Source organism: Triturus cristatus, chromosome 11, assembly GCF_964204655.1.
Source record: "Triturus cristatus chromosome 11, aTriCri1.1, whole genome shotgun sequence".
Taxonomy (NCBI): Eukaryota; Metazoa; Chordata; class Amphibia; order Caudata; family Salamandridae; genus Triturus; species Triturus cristatus.
The window spans coordinates 1,121,708,758-1,121,727,526 of record NC_140594.1 but is presented as its reverse complement, the minus strand read 5'-3'; the positions used below and the strand labels follow the sequence as shown (position 1 = coordinate 1,121,727,526).

Below are 18,769 nucleotides of genomic sequence, written 5' to 3'. Positions count from 1 at the left end.
ACAGTAGTACAGTGAAAACACTAAAAAAGGACACCACATCAGTTTTAGAAAAATATCCAATAATTGATCTGCTCCAAACAAGACCAAAATGATCAAAACATCCACCGTACAGTTCTTAGGAATATCAATAATCAAAAATAGACTTAAAATACAGTTCCTTGAAGTCGATGGCTCCATCTGTGGTTATCACGGCGTTGTGAACAACAGATCCAAACAGTTCAGGCCGACCGTGGCATCAAGGGCCAGCTACAGCATCAGGAAGCCCGGCAAAACAGTACCTTTTAGAAATACAGGGCTTCGGTGACCTCTCGTTGAGCTCCAATGAGCCGGCGTCAGCAGGCGTCAGTTTGGGAGGTCGTTGCAGGAGTCGTCAGGTCCTTGAAGTCACATGCGTTGCAGATCGAACTCCTTGCAGTTGTAGTCTGGAGCACCGACAGGTGTCAGGGCTGCATTGCGAAGTGCAGCAGTGTGACTTGTGGTGCCCTCAGGTCGCGGTGTAGGCAGCGGCTCAGTGACGGTCGTTTAGTAGTGTCAGTGAGACCAGGGCTGGGGTGCGAAGTGATGCAGGCTTGTTGCGGTGCTGGCAGGTCACTGTGCAAGCAGAGGCATCGTCGTTGCTGAAGCGCTGTCATCGGCTGATGACTGGAGTCAATGGCGCCGGCATCGGTAGACCAAGGCTGTCGTGCGGGATGAGGGCAGTGCGTTTTGTAACTTACGAGCAGGGCCCTCAAACCATGGTGCAAACAGCGGCATTAAGGTCGGCATGGAGTGGTGTCATCGGAGATACCAGGGCGGCAGCGTGAAGCAAGGCGGTGCGAAGTGCGGTGCCCATGGGTCGTGGCGCAAGCTGCAGTTCGTGCCAGCGTCAGGCGTTGTTGTCGGTGAGACCAGGGTTGCGGTGCGAAGTAAGGCGGTGCTCTCTCGGGTGCCTTCAGGACACAGAGTCGGCAGTGGTGTCGTTGACGATGTTGGCTTGCCTTTTCTTCTGTTGCAGTACAAAACACACAGTTCCCAGTGCTGGTAGCAGATGAACTTGAAGTCTTTGCTGTTCCTGAGACGTCTTGAACAGGGAGCAAGCTCTACCTCAGGCACTTGGAGAACTCAAACAAAGAAGTTGCAGAAAGTTCAATCCAGTCCAGTCCTTTCTCTGCCCATGACAGAAGCAGCTACTGCAGGCCAATACAGTAAAGCACACTGCAAAGTGGTAGTTCCTCCTCACAACTTCTCCAGCTCTTCTTTGGCAGGTTTCTGAGACGAAAAGAGTTCTAAAGTTCTGCGGTCTGGGCATCAATATTTGTACCACTTTTTCCTTTGTTCTCTTGGGGCAGAGAGTCTCTGTGCTTAGTCCAAACTAATTCTGTCCTCTATGGCCCAGCTACCTGGCAGGAGGTAGAAACAGCATTGTGTAAGGCAGACCAGGCCTATTCAGGTGCAAGGAAATCTCCTCCCACTACCCTAAAAGCTGCCCAGATCTAGTCAGCCCAGCTCTGACTCATCCAGGAAAGGCAGGACACACCTCAATTCCCCCAAGTGGCTGTCTACAGTTAATGCACATCCCGAGCCCCTGTTACTCCAAAGCAGACAGTGAATACACAACCCAGCCGAGGCACACAGGATGGTTAAGCAAGATAATGCCTACTTTCTAAAAGAGTTATTTTCAAACACACAATTAAAAAAACATCTTTCCTAAAAGATGTATTTTTAAATTCTGAGTTCAGACATACTAAACTCCATTCTCCTATCTTGTCCCAATGGAAAGTTATATTTTTAAGATGTTACAAAGTAACTCCCATTTTAGCATATGGGGACAGATAGCTTTTCAATACTGAAAAACGAAATATTTAGTATTTTACTATCAGGACGTGCACACACACCAATGCATGTCCTACCTTTTACATACACTGCGCCCTGCCCATGGGGTTATCTTGGGCCTACCTGAGGGGAGCCTTACATGTACAAAAAGGAAATGTTTGAGCCTGGTATGTGGGTGCACTTGCCAGGTCAACATGGTAGTCACAACTGCGCGCAGACACTGCAGTGACAGGTCAGAGACATGTTTGTGTGGCTACTTCTGTGGGTGGCACAACTATGAATGAATTAATGAATGAATTCTTTATTTGTGTGGTTAACAAAAACCAATACAAAAACAACCAATATATATAAATATAAAAAAGAATTAAAATGGATAAATATATGTACACGACATATTCATAAAACCTCCTTTGCTGTTATTATTTTAAAACACTGTCAATAATAACAGTCTTTTAGGCGCAACAATCATTCTTTCAGCGGTGGCCAAACTGGGTAGGCCCCTCACCTTGATGATTGCCGCAGTCAACCAATATAGACTTATCCATAAGAGCTGTGCGGGTATGATAAATAAAGTTAGGAAAGTTGGCCATGTGCTTTACAGTGTCCAATAAATATAACTGTTGAACTGCCTCATTTGCTGTGCGCATGCCCAGTTGAAGGAGAATGGGCTTTAGGTGGATTCGGCGAACTAGCCGCAAGGCGGGACAGCAAAGTAGGATGTGAGCCAGCGGCTCTCATTTATAGTTGCAGACATATGTTTTTGTAGTCTCTCACTCAGTAAGATATAGTCTATTGTGGTCCAGCGACCAAAACACTCGCACTTAACTACCTACTTCAAGTAGGTGGTAAACCATTCTCAAACGGGAAGCGGTCCCCAGGGGACCCCTTCCCCTTTGTGAATGGGTCAAAACATATTGTTTAAGGGCAGGCAGTGGTTCCAGGGACCACTTCCTGCCCTTAAAAAATGAAACTGAAAAGTTTCATTTTTTCTTTTTTTTTAAATGCATCCCATTTTTCTTTAAGGAAAATGGACGGCATTTAAAAAAACTGCTTTATTTAAAAGCAGCCACAGACATGGTGGTCCACTGACCCCAGCAGGCCACCATCCCTCTGAGTGCCAATCATTCCTAATGGGGTCGCAAATTGCGCCTGCCTCATTAATATTAATGAGTCATGCAATTTGCGACCCCATTAGGAATCGCAAACAGTGCCTGAGACACTGTTCTACATCCCAATTTGTGAGTCGCAAACGCGACACAAGTGGGTCCCAAATTGGTAGGTCGTACATCTGGCCCTTTGTCACTACAGCTAGCCTTGCTGGTATAGTCACATTTTGAAAATATCCTGCATTGGCAAAGCAAGAAGTGATGACCACAAAACATCTGCAAAGGGAGACAGATATGCTTAGCTAATGCTTTAAATAAGTTTGTACCCCCAGTAGAGCTATCAGCTGTTGCCCAGTTGCTATTTATTTAACTCTTAGCATTAAGTAATTTGTGTTTTTTAAATTTTCAATTCATTGGATCTGATGGTGTTGACCCCCCTGGCCAACACCATCAGATCACATGGACTCAACATAATCTCCTACGCTGGCAACACCCAGTTCATCCATTCAATGTCAGAGGACCCCACCGCTACCAGAGACAACTTCCACAAATGTATGATGAATGTCACCGACTGGATGAAGGACAACTGCCTCAAGCTGAACACAGACAAGAACAGAAGTCCTCACCTCATCATGGAACGACGCATGGTGGCCTGCGTAACTAGGCCAACCCCAAACCAACAGACCGCGCCCTCAACCTCGGCATCATTTTGGACAGCAAGCAATCGTTCAAACAACAGGTAAACACAGTTTCACCCGCCTGCTTCCACACCCTATGCATGCTCTAAAAGATCTTCAGGTGGATCCCAGTCCCCACCAGTAGGACCATCATGCAGTCCCGCATTACCAGCAGGCTGGACTATGGGAATACACTCTACAGAAGAATCACCACACCCCTCCTGGAGAGACTACAGATAATTCAAAACTTAGCAGCACGAATCATCCTCTACCTTCCCAGACATACCCACATCACACCCCACCCTACCTTAAGAAGCTAAACTGGTTCCCAATCCAGAAGAGATGTGAGTTCAAGATGTTGACCCACACTTCCAAAGCCCTGCACAAGGAAGGACCAGCGTACATCAACAAACGCATGACCTTCCACTAACCGACCAGCACCAACAATCCGCCTCCCTCTTCCATGCAGGTGCCCCCCAGATACGTTGAGCCAACAGGGGGGGACACTTTTTCTTGCACCTGGCAGCCAAAGCTTGGAACAACCTTAACTTTCACATCAAGACCACCTCATCTCGCTAGCAATTTAAGAAAGAACTCAAGACCCGGTTGTTCAAATGAACAGATTACCTCGCAGCAGCTAGCCTTTCCAGCACCTTGAGATCCTCGGAGGTAATTTACTGTTCTTTATAAATATTTAATTGATTGATTCCTTTTCATCTTTTCAGTTCCTGACATATACATTTATTTTCTCCACAGGGTCATTAGAGGAAAATATCAGTTCAGCCATATACAATATACAAGCCATACACTGTCTTGTGTGCAGATCAGTCCTGATTATGCTTCGGTTAGTGATGGGCGGACAAAGTTCAGGAAGAAGCAGGGAGGAGAAGAAGTTAGTCTGAGATATAATAAGCGAGTGTGTGTGCTGGGGAAAATCCTCAAGAGCACGCAAAAGGCCCAATTACGATGTTGGACGGACCGGAGTCCGTGCGACATCGTTTGGGAACTGGAACAGAATGACCTCCTGGCGTCGGCCTCAGCCCGCACGTAGGATGCGACCAAACTCAGTTTTTTTCGCAAACGATGCGGTCTGAAGGGCTCCAACTGACGGTCGGAGCCATTTCAGCCCGCTTCGTAATCGGGCCCTAAGTAGTAACAAAACAAGATGAAAGTACTAAAATGGAGATGGAGAAATGTGATTTGCTGTGACACACATTCCAAGGCAAGGCAAAAGACACAGTTTGTTTCACAGATAGAAAGAGAAAACTATTCACAGCTAAAGCTTCTGACTCTGACCCCAGCATTTGTTTGTCAGCTTACTTTGAGAGAAATGTAGGGTGGAGTGTGGGAGATAGACATGGTGTAGGAAGTAGTAACTGAAGACAGGGTGTAGGAAGTAGTGAATGGAGAGGGTCTTCAGATTTATTGTGGTGGGGTGCCATAAGAAGAGTGCGTGAGATGAGACTGGGTAAGAAGGTTTAAGTGGAGCGAGATTCTGAATGGCTGAAACGGCTCGCTTGACTAAAGCAAGCGGAGGAGATGTCCAGAATATTTCATGAGTATATGTTTTAGAGAGACAGTTATGGCAAATGTGCCTGGTACCTAATGCAAGAAAGGTTAATGGCTCTCTTTACCTCCTTATTAGCTAGTAATGGAAAGCCCTAATTGGGAGAAGTGGAACTCCCACAGCACTGGGCCATGGTGCCACTGCACATACTGCACTATATGCTAACTATGCCTCTGGTAGAGATATGAGTAATGAAACTAGATACTCTGATCTTTCTCTTTTCAACCTGACACAATTTCAGCCTTTATTTTGGAAAATGTATAAATACATTTCGAAAGTTCTTGTTTGCATCCATAAATAAATTATGGGAGGTGACCACAGGAGGGCATCGAATTTCCTCTTCATCTAATATGACACAGAAGTGACATACTGCCATCATAAAAATGTATTCTCATAGCCTAGAGTACCAATAACCAACTAATCAAAATCATTTTAAAACAAGCATTGTCAATACCAGTGTGTCTGGCTTGCATGGACATTATGCTTCCATTACACACAAGCAGGCAGGGTTGGCACTATTGCTCCATTTAGGTGAAACCATGAATTATCAAATATCTGTAGGTAGCTGCACACTGTGTAACCATCCTCAGTACGCCATGATCCTGTATTGATGAAAAAAGCTGCCACAACAGCCAGCTAAATCTGTCCTTAACCAGATGCTAAAAATGATCCTTTGGACCTTTAAAGTTTATAGTTATTTCTATTATATTTCAAGTAATTTAATAACATGAGCTGAGAAGATCAATGAACATTTCAGTTCAAACACAAGGTGTCTTTGATGGCACCAAAAAGGTGTTGGAAAGAGACAGATTGTGGGAACCAAATGTGCGTGTAAATAGTTTGTTTTCGTCAGAGGTGCAAAAACCAGTGTTACCACAGGAGCTCACAAGGAAACATCTGCAGAGTTGGCCTTGAGAGAGTTCCTGTATGTTATGGCTCCTTGTCATGTTAATTTAAGTCATGGCTTGTCAGTGTTTTAACCCATAAGCTTGCAGTTATCACCTCATGGGTGGGATCTTATAATAGCTGTTTGATTTCCACTGAATATGTGTCACAAATTCGCAACCAGGACGCTTAGAAATTGGATCATCCCACAATGGAGAGAACGCCCCTAAGTAGTCTAAACCAGGGTTCCCCAAAGTCGGTGCTGAGGGTCCGGATCCATGCCAGATTTTTTGTGTATCCCCATATAGATGAATATAGTTATCTTAAATTCGGGCATGGATCGGACCTTCCATGGCCGACTTTTGAGAACCCTGGTCTAAACCACTGGTGATTGCTCTTGGTAGCATTGCAACTCATGTTTTCATGCAATGTGCCTGTCTAGTCAGAGGCCCACCTTATGCAAATCAGTACTGCCCCCATGGGACCAATCAACCCCAAACCGCTAGACGAGTTCCATTCCAGAATGGAACACAAGCAATGCCAGACCCTTTTTATCTTTGTTAAGCCTCGTCAGTGACGTACATCTGGATCCAGTGACACAGAGAGCAAGGGACCCAAGCTTGGGCACACCCTTGGCCACTTAGGGTGTTACATCAAACTCACAAAAGGTGAAGGATGACATCCTAACCGATAGTCTCAGAAATCAGCACAGAGCTCTCAGGCACATTGTAAAACATGTGAATTCCACACACCATTTAACTGTATTTATGTAACTCATTACATAGCTCACTACTTTTTGCATGTTTCTCCATTTGGTGTTTTACATTGCTATTAATTATTAATTTTGTTTCTCCCTGACCATTCTAGAAAGAAGCTGATGAGACCCTTACAACGAACTTGTGGATTGAACACGTAAGATAATAATCATGACTGTAACACATGAACGCGTCTTCTTCTGGGGGGGCGGTGCATGTTAGGAGCTCTCCCTGAGACACTTGAGCCAATCATAACCTTTGGTCTGCTCTCACCCCCTCAGATGGTATCTAGGAGATGAACTCTCTGGTTATTTGCTGTTTCATGCAAACATCTGGATCAAGGACTTTAAGTGACCCAAAGGCTCTGAGTGACACATGATGAAAGAGAAGCTGAATCTGTTGGTCACTAAGAACTACATGGAAGTCCAGAGTTAAAATACAGGAAAGCGACAGGGACAAAAGCATCTCAGCTTACCCCAGGCTATATTAACTTGCATAAAGCACTGACTATTAACTATCTCCTTTAGACCAAATAACCATTTCTAAAAGAACCTCTGAAAGCTCCTTATGTTTGTCTCATTGGCATCAACGTTGTAATGCAAAGGCGATCCTGTGATCCTGCTCAAATATCCCCTCATTTTTAGTGGGGCGCGATAAATCAGATTTGTATGTGTGAGTCTGTTGGGTGGACCACTCTTTGGAAAATCCAAGAAAATATGGTACCAAACAAATCCAAGAAAAAAATCCAGCCATTAACAATTTGCTTTTAGAGCTTGAAAGACCATGCTTTTTGATGTGTGACCAGAGCCCTGGTCTCTTGTCCTTTGCATCCCGCAGCCATAGTTTGATAACATGTGGTCAACGCTCTTGTCTTTCTTCCACCAGGGTTGGTATGACACCAGGCTCACCTGGAACAAGACAGAGTTCTACAACATTGAAACTATCCGCCTCCCGGCAGACATGGTGTGGCAGCCGAAGATCATCCTGGAGAACAAGTAAGAGGCAGACGGTCTGCATGGGACTGCGCATGCGTGAGATCATGCGTGAGCGAGAGCCAATCAGTTGGCGGTGCACATTGTATTGCCTCTGGATGTCTCATAGGGGGGGTCAGGGTTACAATTATACAAATTTAAACTAGGATTTACAAAGAACGCAGATGTCTTTCTAATGTCGTACTATTATAGTCTCTTGTGAGAATTCAGAGCTTCCACGTGGGTGCACGGTCACTGCTGTGTTCGGAGTCTGACAGGTTGGCAGAGGTGGGGAGTCATATTAACGACGCATAGTGTTTTATCAGTGGACGATGGTCCAGTGTGGTGTAAACTGGCCTCCGGTGGTGCAAACATACAAGCTCATGATGAACGAACTGTACAGGGGGTTCACTGACACCGAGGGACACTGCACTCTGAGTTGCACTGGTCTTTTGACTGCATGCAAGGGAAGATGGCGTCTTTTTTTCAACTTTTCTTTGTTGCTTTTAAGATGCTGACTCAAGTTCAGCTTTGGTTTGGGTCCACAAGATTCATGGGTGTGATAGGCCATCACGTGAAGTGCTTTGCGGGTTCACATGTGCAGTGGGGCTAGCGCTCACTGAGATGATGGGCCACCTCATTGCACTACCAGCACAAGGTCACATGCTCCCTGGTTGCTGGGCTCCAGTGCTTCATTTGTAATAAAATAAGTGCCAGGGCTCTCGTCGGGATGCCACTGCAGCTTGAACCCACCATTACTTCTTTTTTATTTCTTTTATTTCTATTTTATTGAGCCATAAATATAACACAGTACAGTACAATCAGCCAAAAAAATGACGTAAAAAAGAAATAAGTAAGACATAGATTGCACTTAAATTAAACCTTGGCGTTGAAAAGTTAGCTTCACATAATATCAATCCTTGGATGCCTATGAACCACCCATTACTTCTACCGGTGACAGTACCTAAACAACTACTAAGCATAGCACTCCTGCAACGGTGACAACTCAGACTATTCCAGGCCCCCCAAAGCAACGAAAATGGCTTGGTCGGCATTCGTTTTTAATGTGTATTGGATTAATATACAACTGTTGTTTTGCTCATGTCAAAATTACACAGACATCGCCACCAAGTGGCATACTGTCATAAGTGCCAGTGTTCGCAATTACGTGACAGTGCCGAGCACAGGAAATCACCAGCTCAAATTAAGCATTGCTGGGCTCACAACAGTGACATACTCTCAAGCGAGATTACAGGCTGCTCTTGGAATGCAGAGTGTCATGGCTCACAGCAGTTACGGGCTACCTTATGGGGGTGCCTTTCATTGAGTCACTCATGGTTTTTTGGCCTCGTGTATTTCAATAAACCACTCCTGTGCTCACTTTGCCTCAGTTCTGGGCCATTGAATGACGTCTCTGGTCACAGTCGAACTTTGCAGTGCCGAGCGCGTCTTGGCACCATGTGCACAAGGCACCTCAAGCCCTAGCAGTGCAAGGCAAGTTCTAAGTGCACAAGGCAGCCTCCTTCATTATCGGCAAAGGTGCATAGACCCTGTTTCTGCAATCCTAGGGAACTGGTTCTAAGCTCTTAAAGGAGGACGGCCTTCGATCTGAACTCTGGTCTGGTCCTCACTCTAGAATGATCTGCAGAACTTCAGTGACTCAAAAGATGATCACAGGATGACCTACTGGTGCTCGCTGTTATACAGCCTTGCGGAATAATGGCATCGCAAGTTGTCTAAGCAAATTCAAGTGCAAACTTTTGGTGGGAACAAATCCTTGCAGAGTGCAACTTTTCCAATTATCCACACCCCTATGTCAACCTATTTAGGGTGAAATTGCCCCTTGCTATTTATACATGTCAAGTAGATGGCCATCGGTCAAAGCACAGAAGATATGATGAAGGCATGGGGCTTTAGCTCAGACGCTTCTCCAAGGTGTGATCCATATGTCCAGGCCATCCAGCCGCAGTTGTTGCCTGGGTGCTGCTCTCCCAGGTCACAGCCAAACTAGTTAGGAGTACAAAAGATCCCACTGGATGAGACCTGTCCTGGCTGCAAGATTCTGGGAATTAATACAGCCTTCATGCTGCTCTTGGTGGCCTTGTTTATAACTATGGGATGATATTGGAGTGATTTTGTGTATTAAATACTAATATGGTTACTAGAGAGCATATTTTTATTTGATTAATAATTTAACATTTCATATGTTCAAGAACTTTAAGATTCCGAGCTCTACTGGAAGCATAGCATCGATCTAGAAATTGGTCTCTATGCGGTTAGTACTAGTTTGATAATTTGACTGGGGAAGAGGCGTTGTGCATCACAAACAACTTTAATACCTAAACTTCATAAGAAAAGAAAAAAGTAGTTCCCTGAATGTGAGCAGTGGAAGAATAGAAGTCATCTGATCAAAAGGGCGGTAAAGAGGGTATGATCCTGGGGAGGGACAAGGTAAAGAAATGGAAGGCATGCCATAGGATAAGAAGCGATCAACTGAAAGTTAGAATTAAACCAACCAATGGTAAGCAAGGAGCGGGCTCTAATCCCGCTGTAGGTTTTTAGTGTGGTCTACATGGGGCTTTTGTATACAGAAAGCTAAAAGCTGTGCGGTAGGGGAGACCTAAACAGGGATGGTGGATCTAAACTAAATCTTTTCATTGTAGCACTGTATAAAGATTTACATTCACCACCAAACTGACTGTACGAATTGGAAAATTCAGCTGATTATTTACGAGTGCTGTATAGAGGTATTTTTATTTAAACATTGACATTCATAAGGAATAAGTGACTGTTCTATGTTCTCCAAACAGCAACGACGGACTCTTTGAGGTGGCATACTACTGCAACGTGCTGGTTTACGACTCCGGCTACGTCTACTGGCTGCCTCCCGCCATCTTCCGCAGCACGTGCCCCATCAACGTCAACTACTTCCCGTTCGACTGGCAGAACTGCACCCTGAAGTTCAGGTACAGCGCCCTTAGCTTGTTGCACCAGTAGTGACAAAAAAACCTACACACCAAGGGACCCCTGATTCTGTACCAGTCATGGGGCCAGTTCGAAGGGGCTCAGTTGTTTTTTATATTTCTTTTCTTAAACACACACTACACTGCAAAAGTACTTACAAGTAAAAAGGGTGCAAAAGACATAAATGTTTATCAGGGTTAAAGTGGCAATTAAAACATTGAGATGCACAGTTCTAGCCCAAATCACTGTTTAAATTGTCATTCAGACTACATGGCAGAAAAGGCCACAGAGCAGAACGAAATGTACATCTTGATATTTTTTACGAAAATTACGTAGAAGGATTCACTGTGGTCGGATTGGACAAATCATGGGTTCCGGAAAGGGTCATTCGGCGTTTAAAGAATAACCATTGGTTAATTTGTAAAAAAAAGAAATGTTCCGGAGCTCTCGTCAGGAGGCAACTTGCATCAGCCCATTTCACCTGTTTGCGCTGCCTAAAACAGAACCAACTACTAACCATGAAAGTAAGTGAAGGATGTGGCGTAATGATCAGAGCTGCCGACTTCAGGGCTGGAGAAGCAGGTTTGACATCCTGTGATTCTGGGCAAATCACTTACTCTCCCTGTTAAATAATGGTGTCCTTAACTGGTGCTCATGAAAAGCATCGGTGTTGATGATTAAGTCCTGGTGCTGAGCTCCGGAAACCACCTGCTCAAATTAAGCACTGACAATATCTGTTCCCTTTAACCAGACCTCCATTTCTAACATTCACTAGCAATAAGCATATCAGAATTTTCTTTTGTTTGATGACGTGTGCTTGGGTTTTGAAATCTATAATGACATCATACCCCGGATAACCCCTTTAAGACCGCACTAAGTGTATTTCCCAGGACATATACAGCCCAAGAGCTTATTAACCACCTTTCCCTTTTCTGACTATGAGTTCAGATCTGACTGAGTCAGTTCAGACCTCTATCATGTTCTGCTTCTGCAATGTAATGAGTATAAACTGCTTCTCTTAGAGCCGCTCCTTCGTTTCACTGGTGGGGCTCTATCACATCATCCTCCTGTCACATTGACACCACAGGGGCCTTCTCTCTTGAGAGAATTAAATGCACCTCACTTAAATCAATACGTGCCAGGGCGCTTTTCAGGAGGCTACCACACCTCACACTACCCATTGCCCCGGACAGTGCTGCCAACCACTGAACAAACACAACTTCTAACTACCGCAGTACTACAAGTGTCACAAATCAGACTCTTCCAGGCCCCAAAGCTTTAGGAATAGCTTGGACACGAGGTATTAGTCATTGGTGATATATTTTCAATTAATAAGGAATTATTGTTGTGCTCATCTCTAAATCAGACAAACAGCGCCACCATGTGGCAGACAGCCATATGTACTGTTTTTGACAATTAACTGCCAGTGCAGAGAACCGGAAACCACAAGCACAAATTAAGCACTGAAATCTACATCTTCGATTCATGTACTTTTGTGCCATATGTGATGATCTGCTCTTATGTCTCAGCATTTTTGGATTATGTAAGTTTATTCTTGGGTCTTGTGCTTGCTTTCACCCAGTTCTCTAACGTACAGTGCCAAAGAGATCACGATGGAGCTGAAGCAAGACACTGATCCGGAAAACGGGAGGGCGTATCCTGTCGAGTGGATCATCATCGACCCAGAAGGATTCACCGGTAGGAGAGTCAGTCAATCAATCAATAAATCTTTATTCGGCCAAAAAGTTGCCATAAAAGAAGCAGAACAATCAAACAGTAGTCAACATTTGTGTAAAGTGCAAAGTGCCAGATAAAATATATAACACATATTAAATCCAATGGTAAAAACATACAATACAGAATTAGAAAACCAACACACAGATAAATATTATTTTACCAAAGAGGACCCTCCGTGGTGTTCCTAGTTCTAACTACAGCTTTGAAAAAGGAGCACACCCTATGGCAAATGGCATGTGTGTTCAGTAGTTGCACAAGGAACAAAGACTCTCTACATTTGTGGTGACCCAATGATTTTAGCAAAGGTTTGATCAAAAGCCTACAATGGTATCTCAAAAAGTTACAGAAAACGTAGTGTAACAGTGATTGTTCATAGAACCCATCGCAGGAACAGGTTAAGATATGTCCCCCAAACATGTTGGTTGGGTGGCCTGCGCTCAGGAGACGCCAAACCGTACCGCCCTAAAACAGAAAAGAAGAGGCCGCTCCCATAGAGTAAGGTTAAGTGTCAAATAAAGTTAAATACATTTTGCTGTGCTAGCAAAATGTTTGTAGAATGCAGGAAAAAGCAAGGAGAAAGACAAGTAATTCTCCTCATTACGCCTGCTCTGGTGAGACTTAAGATTTTGGCACTTCCCCAGGTTTACATGATAAAGGCAATCTGGGAAAGCGTTAACACCCATGGGTGTTGCACAGGAATACCCATGCAATGCCCATGGAACACCTTCCTTGCTCCATATCTATGAGGCCATTCAAAGCCATGCTAAGTGGTTTTCCGTGACCTCATAGATATGGTCGAGAGGTTTGGCCACAGGTGCATCAAGAAAAGTGACACTCTGATGGCGCAAGCCTCATGAATAAGGGAAGCATCCTTTACCCCGCAGGCAGAACCATGATCTGCCTTTACTCCGCAGTCACTAACCCGATATTACCTCGAGTTCCTTTACCATGGAAGTCATTGCAGCACCTTGCTTTAGGGGGTGCATTGTTGGACTGATGTTGGACTCGAAGTCCAGCACCATCCCTACTTATACACTGACTGGAGTTGGGATAGTAATATATGCTATTCCAAAGTCCAGCACCCCCCCTAAGGCAAGTCTTTGTAACGACTTTGGTGGTAAAGAAATATGTAGTAACGTCGCAGTCAGAGTAGTGACTGCTGAGTAAAGGCAACAGTGGCAGCCGCCACAAAAAGAAAGTGGTGAGACGGGGACGGGGGGCACAGGGGTAGTTTAATAATAATTTCTAAAAAGGAAGACTTACCTGGAGCTGGCAGCCGCATCGCACCTCTGTGTTCTTCTTCCTGGTCACATCACAGACTCCCTGTCCAATCCCCGCACTGCTCTCCTGTTACGAGAGCAGCTCAGTCTGTGCTGTTTCTTGAACTCTGCTGTGTAATACAGCTGGGTTGGAGAAACGGAAGTGTGCATGTGTGTTTGGCCGGCCTGAGATGGTCCGCCAAACACACATGTGCACAAACCAGTCCCCCTCCTCCCTCTCATGGTTCTGGCCTTGACCTTCCTTATGTAGGCTGGCTCAGCCAGCAGGTGAAAAATCAAATTATGATAGAATATTGTTTTATTTTTCACCTGCTGGCTCAGAGCCAGTGGGGCGATGTTCCTCCGCCATTGCGGAGGAGCAGCCCCTGAAAGGCATGCATAGGAAATGCATGCAGCGTTCCGTCAAACATCCCAGAAATAAGCCCCCAAGAGTTTTGATGGACACTGGTAGCAACAGTCTAACACATATTGTTCATGCAGACCTACTCTTCATTACGTGCAAACAACTCATCTGTTTGAACTTGGGCAGGCAAGGCACTATAGTGATGACAATCAAAGAACTTGTTGTCTAGAAGAAATCCTACTGTCTTCGTATACAATTATCTAGTAGAAGAGGCTCACTCTATGGAAATGAGTAAATTAAAAAATGTCTTTATTACTCTTACTTTTCATATTCTGAATCTTTAGTGGTCAGTATAGCATTTATTTTTTAAATGTACGAGTGGTGAATTTCACCAAGGTTTTCCAGATCACTTCTTTTTATTTCAGTGGTGTTTAGTGTGTGTGATGCAGTGGTGGCTGGCGCAGATCGTGGAGGTGGGGGGGAGGGGGTTGGGGTTGGGGTTGGGCTTGTAGAAAAATAGAAATAAAAATAACTTACCTCACCGTCGCATCTCTCCTCTGTCGTCTCTCCACGGCCGAAACGGAAGCAGGAAACAGTGAAGCTCACAGGCTCCCCTTGCCAATCACCAGGCTGCTGATAGCAGTGTCGTGATTGGTCTGATCGCCGTGGTATGGGGCTCAGATGGGGAATATGGGCCTGAGCATGTTTTCCACGCAGTTTGTAATACAGCCTGGTGGAGAACATGCTAAGTGAGCATGACTGTTTGTCCGGCCCAAGACGGCCGGCCAAACTGTTATGCGCACTTACAGATTGCCCACCACTCCTCCCCCTGCTTCTCTGTGAGCAGAGCAGCCCCACCTCGCTCTGCAAAACTGCCTCTGCAGGAAAAAAAAATGATAATGACATCGAGTTATTTTTATTTTATTTTCCCTTTTTAGGTCTCGCCTAGCATTGCAGCGCGCATGCGCTATTTGCTCTGCGAGGCTTCTTGTAATTGGGATTTTTTGGGAGTTAAGTTTAAGCCCCGCCCATCATTCTCATTGGGTTACGTCAGCGTTTATGCTAAACGCTGGCTTCCCATTGAAAAGGAGGCATTTTGGTTACCGCCCTGTCTCCTTCTCGAATGGCCCATCCGGATTCGATCGTGTACTGGCGGCGTTACACGGTGTCCATTATAACTCCGTACGTACTATGTTTTTCCAGTCAGTCACTTGTTGTCTTGGTCGTGGGGTCGCAGCAGGCCCGGTGTTGTTCTTTATGTAATTGGGAAGCAGCTCCTTGTATTAGCGGAGCTGGCGGACTGATGCAGGAGAGGTAGGAGTGCTCCTTCCTTGACTGGAAAAAGTACACCGGGGCTGGGGTTGCGAAGCTGAGCAAATGTTACACATTTGTGTTGCATCTTTTACCCGCGAAGCAAGGAATTATTGTTTTTTTTTTTTTGGGTGCAGTTTTATTCAGCGCCAACTCGGCCCGAAGGCATTGGAGTGCTAGATTACTTTACAGAAGGTCAGATGGAGTGGTCACAGCGGGCCTGGTGTTGTTCTTTATGTAATTGGGGAGCAGCTCCTCATATTACCGGCGCTGGCGGACTGACGCAGGAGAGGTGGGAGGGCCTCGGGGTGCTCCTTCCTTGACTGGAAAAAGTACACCGGGGCTGGGTCTGCGAAGCTAAGCAAATGTTACACATTTGTGTTGCATCTTTCACCTTCGAAGCAAGGAATTAATGTATTTTTTTGGGTCTAGTTTTATTCAGCGCCAACTCGCCCGAGGGCATTGGAGCGCTAGATTACTTTACAGAAGGTTAGACGGACATTTTGTTTTAACCATGAGTGGTTTGCACAGGATCTCAGAACACCGGGACTTGAACCTAGTTTTCCAGTTCCAAAGTCTGTAGCTCAGTCCATTAGATCACGTGTCCTCCCCAGTGCTTCTTAGGACTAAAGTACGCTTCTGATGCCCCTGTTGATTTCCTTAAAGATACTATCCATGAAGTGCATAACAACATTTTGCGTGGGTTAATAACGTGAAATCTTTTGGCATCTTTCTTTATTGATGTTACTTTGAATAAGTAACAAAAGTGCCTTTACGATGGGACATCGCAGTCCAAGCATACCACAAATATGGATATCGCCCATACCGGTGGCAGGCACCCCTGAACACATTTGCTCTTGAGAACATAACTTTGTGTTGCTGTATGAAGTCCTCTCAATTCAAGGCGGTCACATAACCCTTGGTAAGAACAAGACATTACTGGTGAAATGGAGGAAGATGTAGCATAACAACCAGAGCTGCCTACTTTGGAACTGGGGAATCCGGTCTTAGTTTCAGCATCTGCTGTGTCAGCTGCCGTGGGTAGGGGTGCTAGGCCACTCGGCGTTCTTTGAAAATGAAAAAAAGGAGGCACAGGCTCGATATGGTTAAACACTGGCTAAAGGCCACAGGGTCGGGTCCTGGCCATCTTTAATGCTTCTGTTGCCATGTCGTCGTGGCCGGGACGGGACCACCCCATACATATTCATGGGGTCCATCTCGTGAACACCCTTACACAGTCTTTTACCATGGGGTGGTCGATCTTCAAACATAACATTCCTCCTTTACCCAGACATCAGAAACACCAACCATAAACAGTTGGATAACACTTGAACGATGCACGGTGAGAAAAATGGTGCATGGCATTTCAAAATTGACGAGGTGATGGAGAGAGAGAGAGAAATGAGACAACTTTTGCTGGATTATGTTGGCACATTGCATCAGTTTACCACAAAGTCTTGTAAATGGGAAGACTTCATTGGACATGGCCTGAGGTGGTATCTCTCAGTCCCTTGCCACCTGGGAGTCTCGACTCTGGCTCCAAACCTTTCTTGTGGGTGACGGACCTCAGGATCATAGTGCAGACTTGAACTGTCCTCCTTTGCCCTATCGCTGGACTTGGACTAGGGCAATTGTTGTTCACTGTCCTCTGGAGAGCGTGTTGGCAGGGGCGAGGAGACTTGGCTCCTTGTACATCTGGCCAGTGGGTAATTCTCCTCAGGTACTAACACACCTTGATTGGGTGTTAGTGGCGGAAGATGATACCAAGCTCACCATCCTGTGGTGTGATGCACATGTCCCAGGAGCGCTGGATCCTAGATAGCCAATAGTCTGTGCAGGGGTGGGGCTAGTATCCTATGTGCTTGACAAGCGTGCCTTAGGTGAGAACGTGATGAGGGCACTACACGTGCAGGCAGGAGGTGGCAGGTACACGTCGCATGACTCACTAGGCAGCCAGATGATGTGCAGACAGGCAGGTCAGAAGGCGTTCCATGCCTGAAAAATAGCACCAAAGTCAGGGTGAAGACCCAGTGCAGCGGCAGGTATGCAGGCACTCCTCCAGTGAGCCCCTCAGATCCCGGGGTAAAAACAGAGCTGTGGCTGATGTTCAGGCGCCCCTGGCAGGCATCTCTCCCATAAACTACAGAGCTTGAAAAGCTGCAACTTGACCCCTGGTGCATGAAGAGCCGTGTGATCCCAGCCTTATGGGCACCGCTGCAGACAGGCAGGTCAGGGGAGCAAGGCAGAGCACACCCCTCCTCCCCTCATGAAGACTTGGAACATGCGAGTGCACAGCGCGTTGATGGCAGGAGCAGTCTGAATGGCCGGAGGAGGCAGCACAGCAGGAGCAGGCCTTAGCTGGGGCAGCAAAGCAGCAGGGGATGCTCTGCGGCTGCAACAGGATGCAGCCACATCAGTAGAGCAGCCACAAACGCTCTGCGGGTCACCAGCGGGATCCTGGCAGTCACGGCACTCAGGAGCAGGAGCACGAAGGTGGGCGGGCAAGTACCCACTCGTCGCCAGTTTGTTGTGTCCGCCGCCGTGGGTAGGGGTGCTATGCTGCTCAGCGTTGTTTGGAAATGAAACAAGCATTTGCAGTGCAATAGGTCTCGCATTAACACAGGGTTGAGCTATTGGTATTGTAATGACATTGCCTTATTTTTGTGTTTTGGTTTTTAAAACATAAATAAAAGCTGTTGTCATTTACAATGCCAATAGGTCAAAATCGTGTAAATGCGAGACCTATTGCATTGCAAATGCTTGTTTTATACTGCTGAAAAGAGGTGGGGCAACGCTTCTCTGATATAGCGGAGGTGGCGCCACTGGTGTGATGTAATATTGTTCCATAAGGAGAACTGTTAATTTTTGTATTTTATATAGAGATGGACGAAAATTCCAATCTTTGCTCCTAGAAGTTCATGAAGTTGAAGAAAGTACTTTGCAAAGTTGGCAAATGTACACGCTTCTTCTTTAAAGCGTCTGTGAAAAAATTAAGGACAAATCTCAAATTTGTCTAATTTTTTTAGCAAAATATTTAGTGTCGGTAAAAGGCAAGTCTCTTTAATCAGCAGAAAGTTACTCTGAATCCCAAATACCACCTGTATCGTTTTAGTAAACAGTTCAAGCTTCTTCAAAGTTCTTTTATTTTTAACTTTTACAATTTTTTAGGGTTTGTTTGTTGGAAGCCTATATGTAATATATTTTAAACGATTTAAAAAAAAATGTAATAGATCAGAATCGGGCTTGTTTGTTTGAAACTGCCTTCTTTTCTAGGAAATAATTCAATTTTATTTCTGCAGTAGAACTTGGTGCACACCTCGTTTTATTTAGAAAAAGATGTTGCCAGTGCAGTAAAGAAAAG

The 18,769-nt window shown here is 45.3% G+C and overlaps 1 protein-coding gene across 1 annotated transcript in view; it reads left to right on the top strand.

Annotated features, from left to right (window-relative positions):
- The window catches only part of LOC146786160 (acetylcholine receptor subunit delta-like), an 84,452-nt gene that overhangs the window by 20,640 nt on the left and 45,043 nt on the right, over positions 1 to 18,769 (top strand). Inside the window, exons 3-6 of the mRNA XM_085635684.1 lie at positions 6,915 to 6,959; positions 7,688 to 7,797; positions 10,584 to 10,739; positions 12,320 to 12,435. Of these exons, the coding sequence (XP_085491810.1) occupies positions 6,915 to 6,959; positions 7,688 to 7,797; positions 10,584 to 10,739; positions 12,320 to 12,435 (427 nt within the window). The remainder of the gene's footprint in view (positions 1 to 6,914; positions 6,960 to 7,687; positions 7,798 to 10,583; positions 10,740 to 12,319; positions 12,436 to 18,769) is intronic.